This window comes from Trichomonas vaginalis, chromosome V (assembly GCF_026262505.1).
Source record: "Trichomonas vaginalis G3 chromosome V, whole genome shotgun sequence".
Lineage (NCBI taxonomy): Eukaryota > Parabasalia > Trichomonadida > Trichomonadidae > Trichomonas > Trichomonas vaginalis.
The window spans coordinates 917475-935802 of NC_067207.1; the positions used below are offsets into that span (position 1 = coordinate 917475).

The 18328-nt window shown below is 36.8% G+C and overlaps 2 protein-coding genes and 1 pseudogene across 3 annotated transcripts, besides 3 other annotated features; 2 read left to right on the plus strand and 1 right to left on the minus strand.

Moving 5' to 3' along the window:
* Window positions 1-201: 201 nt before the first annotated feature.
* On the plus strand, window positions 202-12226 carry TVAGG3_0258090 (dynein light chain binding; the record flags this gene model as incomplete). Its single annotated transcript, XM_001309911.1, has 1 exon — window positions 216-12212. One exon carries the CDS (start codon window positions 216-218, stop codon window positions 12210-12212), a length of 11997 nt encoding a protein of 3998 aa, XP_001309912.1.
* Window positions 12227-12293: 67 nt separating this feature from the next.
* Window positions 12294-12965, minus strand: TVAGG3_0258100 (uncharacterized protein; the record flags this gene model as incomplete). Its single annotated transcript, XM_001309912.1, has 1 exon — window positions 12294-12965. One exon carries the CDS (start codon window positions 12963-12965, stop codon window positions 12294-12296), a length of 672 nt encoding a protein of 223 aa, XP_001309913.1.
* Window positions 12966-14325: 1360 nt separating this feature from the next.
* Window positions 14326-14353: a terminal%2Cinverted (terminal inverted repeat of Mariner transposon ID:TVAGG3_0258110).
* Window positions 14326-15629: a mobile genetic element.
* TVAGG3_0258120 lies at window positions 14422-15549 on the plus strand (annotated as a pseudogene). The gene has a single exon. A coding segment is annotated over exon 1 (1128 nt).
* Window positions 15602-15629: a terminal%2Cinverted (terminal inverted repeat of Mariner transposon ID:TVAGG3_0258110).
* Window positions 15630-18328: the final 2699 nt, after the last annotated feature.

Consider the following 18328-nt stretch of genomic DNA (forward strand, 5'->3'; position numbering starts at 1 on the left):
TACAGTAAATATGAGAGAAGTTAGAATTTTTTTTTTCAAAAAATCTCGTACTCTGGATTAAAGTCATCCAATCGTCGAGCGTATCATATGTCTATCCATACCAAATACATATCATCAATAAAATGTTATAAAATCCATCAAACAATTCTCTCGAAAAATCTTCAATCGATGTAAAGTTGTCAAATTCTAAAATAACGTATAATTTTTTTCAAGGTATGGCTGATAATCCTAAAGCCAATACCCTAAAAAATAGATTAATTCCAAATCAATCAGCACATATTCAGAAAGTTACATTGGAGACATCGATCCATGGAGGAAGATCGATGTCACGCTCTAGTAAATTAAAAAATCCAAGTTCAAAGCTAGAGCCATTGAAACAAGATCAAGCAATCAAACCACAATATGCTAGAGAGCAAGGTGAAACTCTTGCTTCTTTAACATCGCCGTTTCAATTTGTTGAATATGCTCGCAAAAACAATTTGGAAGGAGATTTTGTATATTTAGAACCACAAAATATTGAAGAAGACGAAAACAATCCTACACGTCTCAGAATTGTACCTCCATCTAAAATTAATAAAAATGATTTTTGGACGATAAGTCTTGCTGGCTTAAGCCATGTCAAAAACTCTGTCGTCGATTTCATTCCACTCGAAGATTGGCTCCGCTCATGTGAATTATTCAAGAAAATTATGAAAATTCCATTTTTCAAACATTACCATCAATGGAAGAACTTTACAGCATGGAAACGTTCAGTTCTTAGAAACGAAATGAATACTTCAATGTCAGCACTTCGCGATCATTATTTCCTCGTACATCCAATTCTTCGACCATCTTTCTTCCAAATTCAAAAAGAAATTCAATCATTACATCAAATCAAGCTATTCAGCTTCAGAGGAAACAGTCTTTACACTCTCGAGGAGTTTCAGCATCAAAGCGACCATTATCTTGCAGAAATTACTGAAAAGTTGAACGGATTCATCGAGCGCGTTACAGAAATGGTTCAAGTTGCTTGCGATAAGACAATGAACACTCTCAGTAGCCTTACAGTTACAGATGGCTCTGTTCAAACTTCTCCACTCGATCATTTACTTTCTCAATACGAAAAAGCAGCTCATCGTGGTGTAACCAATGCATTTGATAGCGGTCCATCACTTACATTCACACAACGTGCAGCAAATCGTACAATGTGCGGTAAACTTGTCAAATTTATTAAATTGGTCGACGCTTGCATCGTTTCTGCACTCAGAACAGTTTGTTTCAATTCATTCATCGAATTCTACTGCATTATCAGCAGCCTTCATAAACGTTCATTGAAATTATTAAATTCAAACGAAATGAAACCACTTCCAGAGCTTATTTTACCGAGTGAATTCTCTCCTGTCTTCCCATTCATCAATCAGAAGGCCACAGAATTCTTCGAAACCCCAGTTTTCGCTGTAAATATTAATCTTTCCAAAGAAGTTGTCTGGACACCAAACGAAGGCACAGTTCTTAACATCATTGCCCAAATCCGTAAAGACTGCTGCCAAGTTCTTTACAATGTACCACGTTTAATCCTAAATCCAGCATTTCGTCAGTACATTTCACCAGATGGCTCGAACGATCGCAACAAGAGCGACAAGATACCAGCTCCTGATCTCAAAGCCATCATAGAAAGCGATAAAGTTTTCAGTGATATCATCGACCATCAAAATAATGTCATAAAGGAAGCCTTTAAGAGTCTTCAGGTTTTCTCAGCCGATTTCAAGGAAGCTATCCAGATTTTCGAAACAAACGAAAAGTTCAACGCAAACGCATATCTCGAAAACGGAATTACTCCACCAGAACTTGCACAAGCCATCAAGAAATACAACGGAGAAATCGAATATCTCGCTACAATACACGAAAAGAGTGAAGTTGGTCTCTTCAGTTGCTTCGCAAAGGAAATGAAGCAAAGATTCCAACGATCACCAGTCGAATGCTTAAACCAAATCAAAATTACACTTCCTCTTATTACTCGCAAACTACTATCAGAGTTTTCTGACAAAATCAGAACAGCTCATACAAAATTATTCGCTCCTATCGATGATGTATCGTCCTACGTTAACTACTTATCTGCCTCCGAACAGTATCTTAACGAAGGCGACGATTTCCAGCATCGCGCCGACGCAATTCGCGATTTCTACGCAATTGCGGCCGATATCAACGTAACAATCACTCTTGATGAGCAAACAGAGTACCAATCATTATTACCTGTCTTCGATGAAGTCAAACGTGCTCTTTCTCTTGCCGGAGAAACGAAACAAACTCTCATGCCGAAGTTTACACAACAACTCGAGAAACTCATTGCACAATTACACTCTAATGTTCTCGATGTTGCACAGTTCTCTCTCGACAAGCGTCTTGGCGATCCAAAGACAACAATAGACGAAGCAAACGCATTCCTTAAGGATGTTTGCGCTCGTTTGGATGTTGTCAAAACCGCTTCTGACAATTATCACAGATATCAGAAAGCTATGAATATTCCTGTCACCAGATTCGAAGATGTCGAAGAGCTTACGAAGGAAATCACATTAAAGAAGCTTCTCTGGGACACGAAACAGAAGTGGAAGCAGTTGACAGAAGAATGGTCGAACAAACCGTTTTCTACGATCAATCCACAAAGTATGGCAGAAGTTATCCAAGAATATCAACTCAATGTCACTAAAGTTGTTAAGGGATTACCAGGAAACGTTGTCGCCGCTGAACTTAAGGTTTCTATCACTGATTACGCGACATTGTTACCTATTGTTACTGATCTCAAGAACCCTGCATTGAAGAAGAGATTCTTGGAACAAATCACACAATTGCTTGGCGCAAATATTTTCGGAGACGAACAGTTCAAGTTCGGAAAACTCTTCGAATTACGCGCTTTCAATTATGCGGAACAAATTGCAGCAATCAGTTCACAAGCTACAAACGAACAAGCCCTTCACGACATGTTGCAGAATGTTCAGAAGATGGTCAGCAAACTTGTCTTCATCATGACACAATCGAAACAAAACACTCACGCATATATTTTCGGCGGTTTCGATGATATTTTGACACAGTTAGATGAAGCACAATCCATTGTTTCAACTGTTAGATCATCCAGATACATTGCAGCATTAAGAACACAAGCTGATGAATGGGCGAGACAGTTGAGATTGTTCTCAAGTACATTGGAAGCTTTGATGACATGTCAAAGAGGTTATGTCTATTTGAGTAACGTTTTCTCGACATCTGATATCCAAAGACAATTACCACAAGAAGCAACTGCTTTCTACCAAGTTGAAAAGATGTGGTTGCAAATGTCTAAAGATGCACATGAAAACGATCCTTCTGCATTCAAGTTCTGCACAAATCAAAAGATTCAAGCTGATTTGGATAACGCGAATAAATCACTTGAACAAATACAAAAGGCTTTGGAGAATTTCTTGGAAACAAAGAGAATCGCGTTCCCTCGTTTCTACTTCCTTTCAAACGACGATCTTCTCGATATCCTCGCCAAGTCAAAGAATCCAGAAGCTGTTCAACCTCATCTCAAAAAGATTTTCGAAGGAATTTACAAACTCGAAATCACAAATACAGATGGATTCCAAACTGCTGTCGCTCTGATCTCCGCAGAAGGAGAATCAGTTCCATTGAGAACAGGCGGTGTCAAGCTACAAGGTGCTGTTGAAGCTTGGCTCAGCGCTGTTGAAGAAAACGCACAAAGAGCATTGAGAATGCACACTAAAAACGCATTGCATTCTTACGCGGAATCAGTAAGAGAAGACTGGATTCCACAACAGCCAGGCCAGATTGTTCTTTCTGTTACACAGATAGATTGGTGCGAGCGTGTTGAAGCAGCATTACAATCAGGAAATCCAGAAGAAGGTTTGATCGAAGTAAACAAGGAAACAGAAGAAAATTTGGCAACTTTGGCAAAATTTGTCAGATTAGATTTGACAGATTTAGAGCGTACAACGATTTCCGCATTGATTACAATGGATGTACACTCCAGAGATATCATCACTGATATGATCAAGATGAAAGTCTCCAATATCAATGATTTCGAATGGTTCAAACGCCTGAAATATTATTGGGATGAAGTGAACAAAGAAGTTGTTGTCCACCAAACAAATACATCATTCAGATACGGATACGAATACCTCGGCTGCACACCACGTCTTGTCATCACTCCTCTCACTGATAGATGCTATTTGACATTGACAGGTGCTTTGCATTTACACCTTGGTGGTTCTCCAGCTGGTCCTGCAGGTACAGGCAAGACAGAAACAGTTAAAGATCTTGCGAAGGCTTTAGCTATTTTCTGTGTCGTTTTCAACTGTTCCGATACAGTTACTGTCTTCCAGATGTCCACATTCTTCAGAGGTCTTGCACAGGCAGGTGCATGGTCTTGCTTCGATGAATTCAACCGTATCAACATCGAAGTTCTTTCTGTTATTGCTGAGCAGTTTAACTGCATCAGATTGGCTCTTTGCGCTGAACAAAAGAGATTCGATTTCGAAGGACTCAACATCGCATTGAATCCTCGTGTCGGATGCTTCATTACAATGAACCCAGGTTACGCAGGACGTACAGAACTTCCTGATAACTTGAAGGCTTTGTTCAGACCTGTTTCCATGATGATTCCTGATTACACATTGATTGCTGAAATCATGTTGTATTCTCAAGGTTTCCAGGAAGCAAAGAGATTGTCCCAGAAGATGACAAAACTCTACAAACTCAGCTCCGAAATGCTTTCTCAACAAGATCACTACGATTTCGGTATGAGAGCTCTTAAATCCGTCTTAGTTATGGCTGGTTCTCTTAAACGTTCTAATCCAGATGTTTCTGAAGATTTGACTTTGATTAGAGCCATGAGAGATTCAAACCTCGCGAAGTTCTTGAACGAAGATATTCCTTTGTTCAACGGTATTGTTTCAGATCTTTTCCCTGGTGTCGAAATTGTCGACAAAATGGAAGAATATCTCACAAGAGCTATCAAAGAAACAACAGAATCAATGGGATTACAAGCAACAGATTTCGTCATTTCAAAGGTTGCTCAACTTCATGACGCAATGAGATTCAGACACGGTGTTATGTTGGTCGGTCCAACATGTGGTGGTAAATCCACTGTCATGCAAATTCTCGAGAAAACTAACACAACACTTTCTGAAACTCTCGCTGATTACAACCCTGTTAAACACTACATCATGAATCCAAAGTCATTGACAATGTTCGAATTGTACGGTGAACAAGACATGGATACACAGGAATGGCGTGATGGTTTAATCGCTATTATCTTCAATGAATGCGTTGAGAAAACAGAAAAAGAAGAACAATGGATTGTTTTCGATGGACCTGTCGATGCTTTGTGGATTGAAAACATGAACACAGTTCTTGATGATAACAAATTGCTTTCTCTCGCTAACTCAAAGCGTATCAAGATGACACCATTCATGCATCTTTTGTTTGAAGTCCAAGATCTCGCAGTTGCTTCTCCAGCTACTGTTTCTCGTTGCGCAATGGTTTATGTTGATCCAGAAGGTTTAGGATGGAAGCCTTTCTGCGATACAGCAATTGAACAAAGAATTAAACCATTGTTATTGAAGAACGAGATTCACGTACAAAGATTCCGTGAACTGTTGAATGCCTGCGTTGATCCAACATTTGCTTTCTTGAAGGAGAACTGCAAACTCGGAAACAAATGGGTACCAATGAACTTAATCTTCTCTTTGTTCAACTTATTCGAGTGCTTAATCACAGAAGCCGTTGAAAACAAAGAAGTTAAACTCGATCCAATCGAATCAGATCCAGAAATCATCAGAGTTTTAAGCTCTTTCTTCGTTTTCGCTTATGTTTGGTCATTTGGTGGTCACGTTTCCGCTCAACAAAGATTGCAATTCGATACTTGCGCCCGTGATATCTTTGTTTCGATGACACCTTTGCCATCACGTGGAGCATTGTTTGATTACCAATACAAGTGCACAACAAGAGAATGGGTTCCATGGTCAGAAATCCTTCCGAAGTTCGAATACGGAGCATCAAAGAAAGACGACGAAGATGAAGATGCAGATGACAAGAAAGGTGGAAAAGTCAAATTCCATTCATTACTTGTTCCAACAGTTGATACAACGAGATTCTCCTTCTTGATTAAACTGTTGATCAAATACAACCACGGTATCTTCCTTCGTGGTTCATCCGGTGTCGGTAAATCCGTAATCATCCAACGCGCAACTAAAGAATTGGACAGCACTGGCGAATATTACAACATTTCCTGCATTTTCTCTGCACATACAACTTCCAAGGCAACACAGGAAATGATTGAGTCCAAACTCGAGAGAAAGAGAGGTGTCGCAATGCAGCCGCCAAGTGGAAAGAAAGGTGTATGGTTCATTGATGATATCAACATGCCAGAACCAGAATGTTACGGTGCACAACCACCAATTGAATTGTTAAGACAGTTCATTTCGATGGGAGGAATGTATTCCAGACCATCTCTTCAATGGAATGACATCAGGAATGTCACATTGATTGGCGCAGGTGGTCCAGATGGTGGCTCAAGATCTCCTTTGTCTCCAAGATTCTTGAGATTCATGTTCAACCTCGAATTAACTCCTCCTGACGATTCAACATTGTTCAACATTTTCAATTCAATTTTACAACCATTCTTCTCAGAATTTTCTGAACCAATCAGAAACATGGTTGAAAGAATTGTTCATGGATCAGTTTATGTTTACTCCGCTGTTGCACAGAACTTCCTTCCAACACCAGATAAGTCACACTACGTCTTCAACTTGAGAGATCTCGCAAATGTCATTCAAGGTTTGATGAGAGCTCGTCCTGACAATATCCAGTCACCAAACATCCTCCAAAAGCTTTGGATGCACGAGAACGTCAGAGTTTACAGTGATAGACTTATTTGTGTCGAAGACAGGAAGCAATTCCAAGACATTTTGGCAAATACAATGAAGAAGAAGATCGGAAATGATGTTTCCGCTGATGATGTTTTCGAATCTCCATTGATTTTCTGCGATTACATCAGAGGTTTCGTTTCTGATCAAGAGAGATTCTACGAAGAATTACCAACATACGACAAGGCAAGAAACGTTCTCGAAGAATACTTCACAGATTATCAGTTCTCTCGTCGTTCACAAACAGATCAAATTCTCTTCTTCGATGCTGCAATTCAACACATTTCCAGAATTTGCAGAATTCTCAGACAACCAAAAGGACACTGTGTCTTAGTCGGTGTTGCAGGTACAGGTAAGAGAACACTCGCACGATTCGCTTCTTTCGTTTCAGAATGCGAACTCGGTGAAATCGAAGTTACTGATCATTACACGATTGAAAACTTCAAAGAAGATTTGCAGTCATTCTACATGAAATGTGGTGTTGGCGGTAAAAGAATCGCTTTCATTATATCAGACACACAACTTGTAAATGATGAATTCCTTGAAGTTATCAACAACGTTTTGAATACAGGTGAAATCCCTAATTTGTTCACACAAGAAGATCTCGATAAGATTTGCAATGAAATTGTAAGTTACGCCAAACAAATTGGAGAAAACGAATCACGTGAGAACTTGATTAAATTGTTCTATGAACGTGTCAGAGAGAATTTCCACGTTGTCCTTACAATGTCACCAGTAGGAGATTCATTCAGACACAGATGCAGAATGTTCCCATCATTAGTTTCATGCTGCACAATCAACTGGGTTGATACATGGCCAGATGAAGCTCTTAGATTAGTTTCTAAGTCAAGATTCCAAGAAATCACAGATGTTCAAATCGAAGACTTTGCTTCCAAACTATCAGATATTTCAGTTTTCATTCACAGCAAAGTTGAAGAATTCGCAAACAGAATGAAGAATGAATTACATAGAACATATTACATTACTCCCGCTTTGTTCATCAGATTCATTACATTCTATCAGTCATTGTTAGAACTCAGACAAGCCAAACATCGCCGCGGAATCAATCGTCTTGAAGGTGGTGTTCAAAAGCTTTCAGAAGCAAACGCATTGGTCGAAAAGATGCAAGCACAACTTTCTAAATTAGAACCAGTTTTGGCAAGTGCTGCCAAAGCAACAGAAGAAATGCTTGTTAAAATCAAGAAAGATCAAGCTGAAGCAGATAAAATGAAGGAGATCGTTTCTGCAGAAGAAAAAGTTGTTTCCAAACAAGCAGAAGAAGCTGAACAAATGGCTGCAGAAGCACAAAAAGAACTCGACCAAGTTCTTCCATTGCTTGAAGAAGCTACAGCACAACTCAAAGGTTTGTCAAGATCAGATGTCGCTGAAGTTAGACAGTATTCAGATCCACACATTGCAGTTAGAACAGTTATGGAAGCCATCTGTATTTTGGCTGAAGTTGAACCAACATGGAAATCTGCTGTTACATTAGTTTCTGATCCAATGTTCATTTCTAAGATTTCTACCAAATATTCACAAGATCACCACGTTCCTCCAACAATTCTTCGCAAATTGCAACCATATGTCGAAGACAATCCAAACTTCCAACAAGAAGAAGTCGGTCGTGTTTCTCGCGCTGCTAGATCTCTTTGTATTTGGGCTACAATCCTTTACAAGTACGAAGACACATTCAGAAAAGTCGAACCAAAGCAATTGAAAGTCGCTGAAGCAACAGCAACTCTCAAAGCAGCTAAAGACGCACTCAAGGCCAAACAAGATCAGCTCGCAGAAATCGAAGCTGCATTAGCCGCTTACAAGAAACAATACGATGATTCAGAACGCGAGAAATCTAGATTGGCCAATGAAATTGCACAAACACAAGCCAGATTACAACGTGCAGGCAAATTGACAGTTGGTTTAGCTGATGAACGTGTTAGATGGAGTGAGCAAGTCGCAATCATGGAGAAGGATGTCATCTTCATTCCAGGAGACTCCTTCCTTTGCGCTGCCATTCTCATTTACTTCGGTCCATTCCCTGCTCTTTACAGACAAGAATTACAAGAAGTCATTATCCAGAAAATCACTGAGGCCGGTGTCAAATTGGCAACACCATTCTCATTTGCTGATTCTATGGTTGATCCAGCTGTCATCAGAGATTGGCAGTCCATGGGCTTACCAAACGATTCAACATCAATTGAGAACGCATTGATCATCACACAGGCGCCGAAGTCTGCATTGATCATTGATCCTCAAAACCAGGCAACAGTTTGGATCCGAAACATGGAGAAAGAGAGACAATTAGTTACAATCAAACCAAATACACCAAACTTCTACAGAGTAATTGAAGGTGCCGCAAGACTTGGAAACCCAGTTCTACTTGAAGATGTCCAAGAAACATTAGATCCTGCATTAGACAGTTTGTTAATGCGCAAGTATTACAAACAAGATGGAAAACTTATGGTGAGAATCGGTGACAGAGCTATCGAAGTTGACGAGAAATTCGCATTCTATGTCACAACGAAACTCACAAATCCATTGTACATGCCAGACATGTTTGTCAAAGTTTCCATTGTCAACATGATTGTCACACAAACAGCTCTTGAAGCACAATCTTTGTCACAAGTTGTAGGCTTAGAACGTCCAGAACTTGAAAAGCAAAAGAACGATTTAGTTATGAGCATCACAGCCGACAAGAAGATGCTTGTTGAAATCGAAGACAAACTCTTAGAGTTGTTGAGAAATGCCGGTGACAAGATTCTTGATAACGAAGAACTTATCAACACAATTGATGAAGCTAAGAAGAAATCACTTGAAGTCAAAGAACACGTCAGAATTTGTGAAGAAGCAGAAGTCGAAATCAACCAGTTACGTCTTGAATACAAGCCAGTTGCTGTTCGCTCTGCTATTTTGTTCTTTGTTACAGGTGACATGGCATCTATCGATCCAATGTATCAATATTCACTCGAATTCTTCAGAGATTTAGTTGAACATTGTATCAAGACAGCTCCAGAATCAGAAGACCACCTTGGAACATTGATTAAGTTGATTACTTATTCAACATACGTCACTGTTTCAAGAGGTCTTTTCGAACGCCACAGATCATTGTTTGCATTCTCAATGTGCTGCAGAATCTTGAGAAACGAAGGCAAATTAACAGACCAAGAGTGGGATTTGTTCATCAGAGGTCCTCCACTTATTGATAACCAAGAAGCGAATCCACTTCCTAAATTCATTTCAGATGCAAGATGGAATGAATTATATTCTCTTGGAAAGATTTTGCCACCATTCCAGAATGTTCCTAAAGCAATTTCTAAAGAACCAGAAGCATTCACAGACTTCTTGACATCAGAAAGCACAGACATCCCAGAGATGTTCATGAAACAACCACAAGCATTCCATAAAATGTTGTTCTTCAAGACAGTTGCAATCGATCGTTTACAACACGTTATGTTAGACTTCATTTCAGAGAATTTGGGAGATGATTTCACACGATCTCCTGCATTCGATCTTAAAGAATCATACAGAACAACGAAGAACACAATGCCACTCATCTTCATTCTTTCACAAGGTGCAGATCCTCGTGACCATCTCTTAAGACTTGCCACAGAATTACAGATGGACCAGAGATTGAAGATGCGTTCATTAGGTCAAGGACAAGGCCCAGAAGCAGAGAAAGCCATTCAATCGGGTACACAACGCGGTGAATGGATTTACTTGCAGAACTGCCATCTTTCGCTTTCATGGCTTCCTGAGTTAGAAGCAATTGTTTCTAATCTCAAAGCAGATGAATGCCACAAAGACTTCAGATTATTCCTTTCTTCAATGCCAACAAGTGGATTCCCTGTTTCAATCTTGAGAAACTCAATCAAAGTCACCAACGAACCACCACGAGGCATCAAAGCTCACTTGCAGAGACAATTAGGATCATTACAACCAGAAGAATTCGAAGGATGCACGAAGCCAAGACCATGGAAGAAACTTTTATTCGGCTTGACATTCTTCCACGCAGTTATTCAAGAGAGAAAGAAGTTCGGACCACTCGGATTCAACAAAGTTTACGAGTGGACAGAAACAGATTATTCAGTTTCGGTTTCATATTTGCGTATGTTCTTAGACGAACAACCAACAATTCCATGGGATGCATTGAGATTCTTGACAGGCGAAATCATCTACGGTGGTCGTGTCACAGATGACTGGGATCGACGCTGCATGATGTCCATTTTGTCTAAATACTACTGCCCAGACATTCTTGGCGAAGGATACTTCTTCTCAAGAGGCACAGTTTACTTCGCACCACCAGCAGAAGACTACCAGAAGATGATGGCTTACGTCAATCAACTTCCATTCAACGATGATCACGATATCTTCGCAATGCACGAGAACGCAGAAATCGCTGTCAGAAGACGCATTTCAGAACAAATGATCAAGACATTGCAATCAGCTGGCGGCGCAAGTGCTACATCAGGAAGTGGCAATGACGCAGTTTTACAACTCGTCAAAGATCTTATGGAGAAGATGCCAGTTTTAGGTGATCCAGCGAAGATGAACGAATGTCTTCTCGAAGAAAAGAACGGATGCTTAGATCCACTTACAGTTGTTCTTAAACAAGAAGTTGAAAGATTCCAGAAGATGCTTAAGAACATCACAGATTCATTGAAGGAACTAGAGAAAGCACTCAAAGGTTTAGTTGCGATATCGCCTCTTCTTGAGAATGTAATGCAAAGTTTGTTTGTAAACAAAGTGCCTGATTCTTGGGCGGCTTATCCATCTCTCAAACCACTAGGTTCGTGGTTCGCTGAGTTAATAAAGAGAATAGAGTTCTTCAACACATGGATGTCACAAGGAAATCCTTCAAGTTTCTGGTTGACTGCATTCTCGTTCCCTCAGTCTTTCTTAACTGGAATTCTTCAGAGACACTCAAGAGTAAACGAAATTCCAATAGACAACTTGTCTTTCGAGTGCGAAGTAGTGAACGAAGAACCACAGTCTTTCCCTGAAACTGGTGTTTACATACACGGCCTGTTCTTCGATGGTGCAAAGTGGTCTGTGCAGAATGGAACAATAGATGAACAAGATCTTGGACAGATATACACTGAAGCACCTTGGATACACTTGAAACCAACAAACAATAACTCACAGTTAACACAGAGCTACTATCAGTGCCCAATATACATAACAGCACAGAGAGAAGGTACTCTATCAACAACTGGTACTTCAACAAACTTCGTTGTCGCAATACAACTTCCAACAAATCAATCTCCTGATCATTGGATACAACGCGGTGCTGCTTTACTTGTTGCAACTCCTGAATAAAAATAATATTTATATTTCTAAAATGTGCTTAATAACATCTTTTCTTATTTAAACATCAATTGAAGTGTGATTGTCAACGAATTATTTTCTTTTTGATGAAAATAATCCAGTTGAGGCTGTTTTTGCAAATTTAGAAAGATAACATAATTTATTTGAGATTACTTTTGGATATATGAAACAATTTTCTGTGTGAAAATGTGAAAAATTATTATTGAAATCGTAATTATCTCTTAGATTATTAAATATAACTGATTCTGGTCCTGTTGTTGAATTTGATTGAACATATGATTCTGAAATAGTCAAAGTTGAATCTATTGCATATTTTTGAAACATGTACTTTGCAATGTTATTTAAAAATATGCAGTGATCAACATTTGTTGTGCATAAAATATAAAATAGAACTTGCTCATTATCTGTTCCACATTTATTTTCAATAACATTGCAATAAGAAACTGTATGTGTTTGTTTTCTTGTCAGATAGTGAAAATAAAGTGATATACTTCCGGTTTGATTGTTTTCTCTGAAATTTGAGAAATTATATGTTCCTGAACTTCCATCAAGTTGAATATGAATTGATGAATATAGTCTACATTTGTTGTTTGTGATGTTGTTCTTATCAAAATGGATATCACCACTCCCAATTCCTAATGTTCCACTTCCTTTACCTTCATTTTCTCCGCAATTAATTACTGAAACTTCAATTGCATAGTTTTTGCTAGATGAAGACGATTTAACAAAATGAACAAAAGCCATTTGATTTTCTGATGTTGATTTATAATAACATGTTCGTTGTTGAACAAATTGTCCTTCTTTTGTGCATACGTAGTGAACAGATCCACCATATGATGTGGAACTGCAGTGATTAAATACTGTTTCTTCTGCAAATGTGACTATCTCCTTATCGCTTTCAATGTAAATTGCACCCTTTGCTTTGCAATTTTCAAAGTAGCAGTTAAAAATGTAATAATTATTAGAACTTGTTTTATCATATAATGCAGTTCCGTTTTTTGTCTTATAGTATTTATCTTGACTGCCAAAATATTCTTCCCAGCTAAACTTTCTTGCATTTTTCAAATTTAATCAGAGTTTTTACGTACTTTGATGAGTTAATAGATTTATTTATCCCATAAAAATGATTCTCTGCTTTGATTTGCATTACAATATTCAATACAAGAGGAGTTATTGGAATTTTTAATTTTTTAATAAAAGTGACAAAATACCTTTCAAGATTGGTTAATGAACAGAATTGTCAAGAGATTGGTTAAATTACTAGTCACTGAAACATAGTTGAAGAATCTATTGCGGGAGATCTGAGAATCATAAATATAACATATATTATAAGTATGAGACAAAAAATGGAAGCCCCATTCATATCTCACTTTTCTGTCATTAGCAACCCCTGCACACTATTTTCGTTTTGATGAAAATAATTCTGCTGAAGCAATTTTTGTAAATTGGTAAATAATAAATTATTTGAGGTGGCATTTGTATTTATTGAACAAATTTCTGTGGAAATATGAGTAAAATCATTAAAGTCGTAATTATCTTTTAGATTTGTAAATGTGATAGTCCTTTGATTTTGTTGATGATTTTGATTCAATCATGAATCTTTAATTGTCAAAGTTAAACTTTGATCATATGAAATAGCAGTTGTACAACTTCCTCTTTCTTCATTTTCTTTGCAATTATAAACAGAAACATATAGAGCGTAGTTCTTTTTATCATTATTGGCTTTAACCTTTTAATGAAATGACCGACCAAAACGACCAATTGATCTATAATAATATGTTCGTAGCTGTACAAATTGTCCATTTCCTTGAGAGCAGCTAAAATACACATATACAGCTTTTGATGAATAAAACATCTAATAAAGCCAGAATTTTCAAGTAAAGTGTGTATTTTATTATTTCTTTCAATGCAATTCGCACCATTATACTTGCATTCTATAAAATAGTTATATACCCGGTATACATCTAATAAAGCCAGAATCTTTAACAAACTTCGTTGTGGCAATACAACTTCCAACAAAGCAATCTCCTGATCATTGGATACAACGCGGTGCTGCTTTACTTGTTGCAACTCCTGAATAAAAATAATATTTATATTTCTAATATAGGGTGTCCAAAGGTGCGTTTAGCACAGCGCTCTATATGAGACTATTAAAGGAGATATATGCTGATTATAAATATATAATAAAAAATATGAATATATGTATATGATGAGTATGTTGTATTTTGGCGCCATGCCGGGATATAAAATGAATTTTGAGACAAGAGGCAGTTTCGCGGGAAATTTTGGCGGGATTCTTTTCATTTTTTTAATGAATCATAAAGAAAACATCCTCGCTCTTGCAAAAAAATGCAAAGACTGTAAAAAAATCTACGAGACATTGGTAAAATGCTTCGGTATGGATGCTCCTAGCTATTCCACTGTAACGTATCATGTTAGGATGTATCACTTCATGAACAAAAAGGCGCCCATCATAAAAATTGACAAAAAATCGCCGGATCAAAGAAAAATCAAAGCAATTCTTCAAGCGCTAGATGAAGACCCAAGAGCATCACTCAGAAGGATAGAGGAGATGACAAAGATACCACGTACAACAGTCAGTTATTATCTGCACAATTATTTGAACTACAAACTAGCGTATACACGTTGGGTTCCGCACAACCTTAATTCAGTTCAAAAAAAATCTAGAGTCCAATCTTCGAAAGAGCTCCTCTCTATATTGGGTGCGTATCAATCCAAGAAGTTTCGCTTTTTAGTAACAGGGGACGAGTCTTGGTTTCAATAAGCAACAGAAGCCAAAATCATGTGGATCCCGAAGGATGAAAATCCGCAAACATTCCCGAAGAAAAAAATTGACACACCAATGATGATGTTGTCGGTTTTTTGGGGCGTAAATGACATCATCGCAATTGCTATTCTTCAAAAACCTAATACGATGAATGCTCAGTATCTAATTGACAATGTTCTTACTCAAATTATCAATTCTGATGAGTTTGAGAAATCCAAACAACAAAAACAAAAGTTTGCAATTCATTTTGATAATTCAAGAGTTCACAAAAGTCATAAGGTAATGAATTACTTGGTGGAAAACAATGTCAAAGTTGTTCCAAACCCAATTTATTCACCTGATATTGCACCCTCTGACTTTTATTTATTCGGCACGCTAAAAAAGAGAGCTGAAGGACGCGAATTCGCGAGTCCAGATGATCTTGAAAATTTTGTAAGAGAGCAATTTGAGCAATTTTCTCATGATGATTTAAAGCGTGTCTTTGAAGCCTGGATCGATCGCTGCGAACGCGTGATTGAATCCAATGGTGATTATATTTAAATAAACTTTATATATATGTAACTTGTTTATTTCTATTCGCAGTATTCAGGTTTGTGCTAAACACACCTTTGGACACCCTATATATACTATAAATGCATGCATAAATTGAAGATTATCTCAATAAAGTAAATCATCTTATTTTGATTGTTTAAGAATTTGAGTTGATACTGATGTAAATATTTATTTCCTTTTTGATGGAAATAATCCTGCTGATACTGTTTTTGCAATTTTGGAAAGAGAGATAAGAGATATCAATTGTGGTAATTTTTGGATCTATTAAACAATTTTCTTTGTAAAAATGTGTAAAAGTATTAAAATCATAATTATCTCTTAGATTATTAAATGTAACAGTTCCTAATCCTGTTGTTGAATTTGAGCCAATATATGATTCTGAAATAGTCAGAGTGGAATCATCTGCTTCTTGTCCAAACATGTACTTTGCAGTGTTGTTCAAAAATATGCAATTATCTACATTAGTTGTACCTTTGCAAAAAAATAGAACTTGTTCATTGTCTGTTCTGCATTTATTTCCAATAACATTGCAATTAGAAAATAATTGATTTAATAAACGATTTAAAGTTTGAAAATAAAGTGAGATACTTCCAGTTTGATTGTTTTCTCTGAATGTTGAGAAATTACATGTTCCTGGATTTGCACTTGCAATAGAAACTGATGAATATAGCGTGCATTTATTGCTTGTGATATTATTATTCTCAAAATGGATATCACCATTTAAAATGGCACATGTTAAACAACCTTTTTCTTCATTTTCTCCGCATTCGGAAACTGAAACTTCAATTGCATAGTTTTTATTGGAAGGAGATTGTTTAACAGCTTGGCCAAATGCCATAGCTGAATCTGCTATTGACTTATAATAACAAGTTCGTTGTTGAACAAACTGTCCTTCTTCTTGGCAGATAAATAAAACAGATCCACCACCATTTTTGAATGTGGAACTGCAGTTATCAAATACTGTTTGTTCAACTAATGCGCATATTCTGTTAGATCTTTGAATGTAAATGGCACCATTTTCTTTGCATCCTTCAAAAGTACAAAGAAAAACGTAATAATTGGATGAACCTGTATGGTCAAATAGGGCAGTTCCGTTTTTTGTCTTATCGTATTTATCTTGACTCCCAAAATATTCTTCCCAGTTGAACTTTCTTGCATTTTTCAAATTTAATTTGAGTTTTTACGTATTTTGATGAGTTAATAGGCTTGCTCATCCAATTACAAACATTCTCTACCTTTAATTTGCATAACAATATTCAATCCAAGAGGAGTTATTGAGATTGTTTATTTTTTAATAAAAGTGACATTTTTTATATTAATTCTAATTTTTGCATCACTTATATAAATCAATCTTTAAATATTAAAAATAGAAACTTCTTGAATTTTTGTGTCAATTTTTCAGAAATATATAAGATGTCATTAAAAATGGAGGAAATTGAGTTACTTAAAGAAGAAAGTAGTAATAGCAATATTTCTTCAAAAGTTAAGAAATTGATTATACTATCTGTATTGATTGTTGTCATTGTTTTTGCGATTTTCATTTTCTTCAGCAAAGTAACAAAAATAGAAATCAAGAAAACACAGAATTTGTATAATAAATTACCTTCAAAATACTTCATTAGTTCAATTTATTCAATTCCTCTTAATACAGAATACAAAGCACAAAAATCTTGGCTTTACACATCATTAAACATAATGGAATCTCTCTACAAATACAATGGATACATGAAAGGATTCTTAAATGAAACAGAATACGTAAAATTTTCTCCTTATTACATTTCAGACACACTAAATTCATTTTGTTCCAAAAATACTAATATTGAACCATGTAATTCGACACGTACAGAAGGAAAATCAATATATCCGACATTTGAAGACTTCGCGAAATTTATCAAAACGTATTCAAGTATTTTGATACCAGAAAGTGCATGTAAAGTTCAAAACAACAAATGTAATGTTGATACTGATGTATATTCAGACAGTAAAATAGATTTCAATATGGAAAGTTCAAAAATTGTAACAACAATTTCTCAAATAAAAGAATTATTATATAAAAATAGATCTCCTTTGGGTTTTGTGATGCCAATGCCTGCAACAAGATACAAATTGCCATGTTCTGATATCTTAGTCAATCAAACAGAACTTTGTAAGAAAACATCATTAGGATTTGGATATTTGACTTTCAACGAATCTTTTGAATCGAATGGTCCATCTTTCTATCATATCACAGGAGATGTAATCAAAACAGAAACAAGATCGTTAGAATTAATCGGATGGGATGATAATTTCATTGAACCTCTTTCATCAAACATCACAAATGCACCACCAACAAAAGGTCATTCATATTTAAAGGCACATGGGGCTCAACTGGTCACTCAAGAGAATATCTTTCAGGAATTATTCCTAGAAACATAGAAAACGCTCTTTGCCCGAATAGTTATGATCCATTGAACTTTATTCCTGCTTCTTTACAGTGCGTTGCTGAGAACGGAGGAGATTTAAGCAAATGCTCAACAGATATGAGTTCTACTGGAGCAACCCAGCTTGTTTGTGTTGATCCAAACTTCTGTAATGAAGACGAATCATATTTTGTCACTAGAAACTCAGATTTGTCAAAATCAGCTTCGATATACACAGAAAATAACATAGTTTATCCAATTATTAGGTCCATCAAAGGATCTGTTGTATCATCTATGCAATTCCCTGTTCCATTTTCTCATTTACATAAAGTTTTTGCTCCGAAATCTCCAATACCCAACAATGAAGC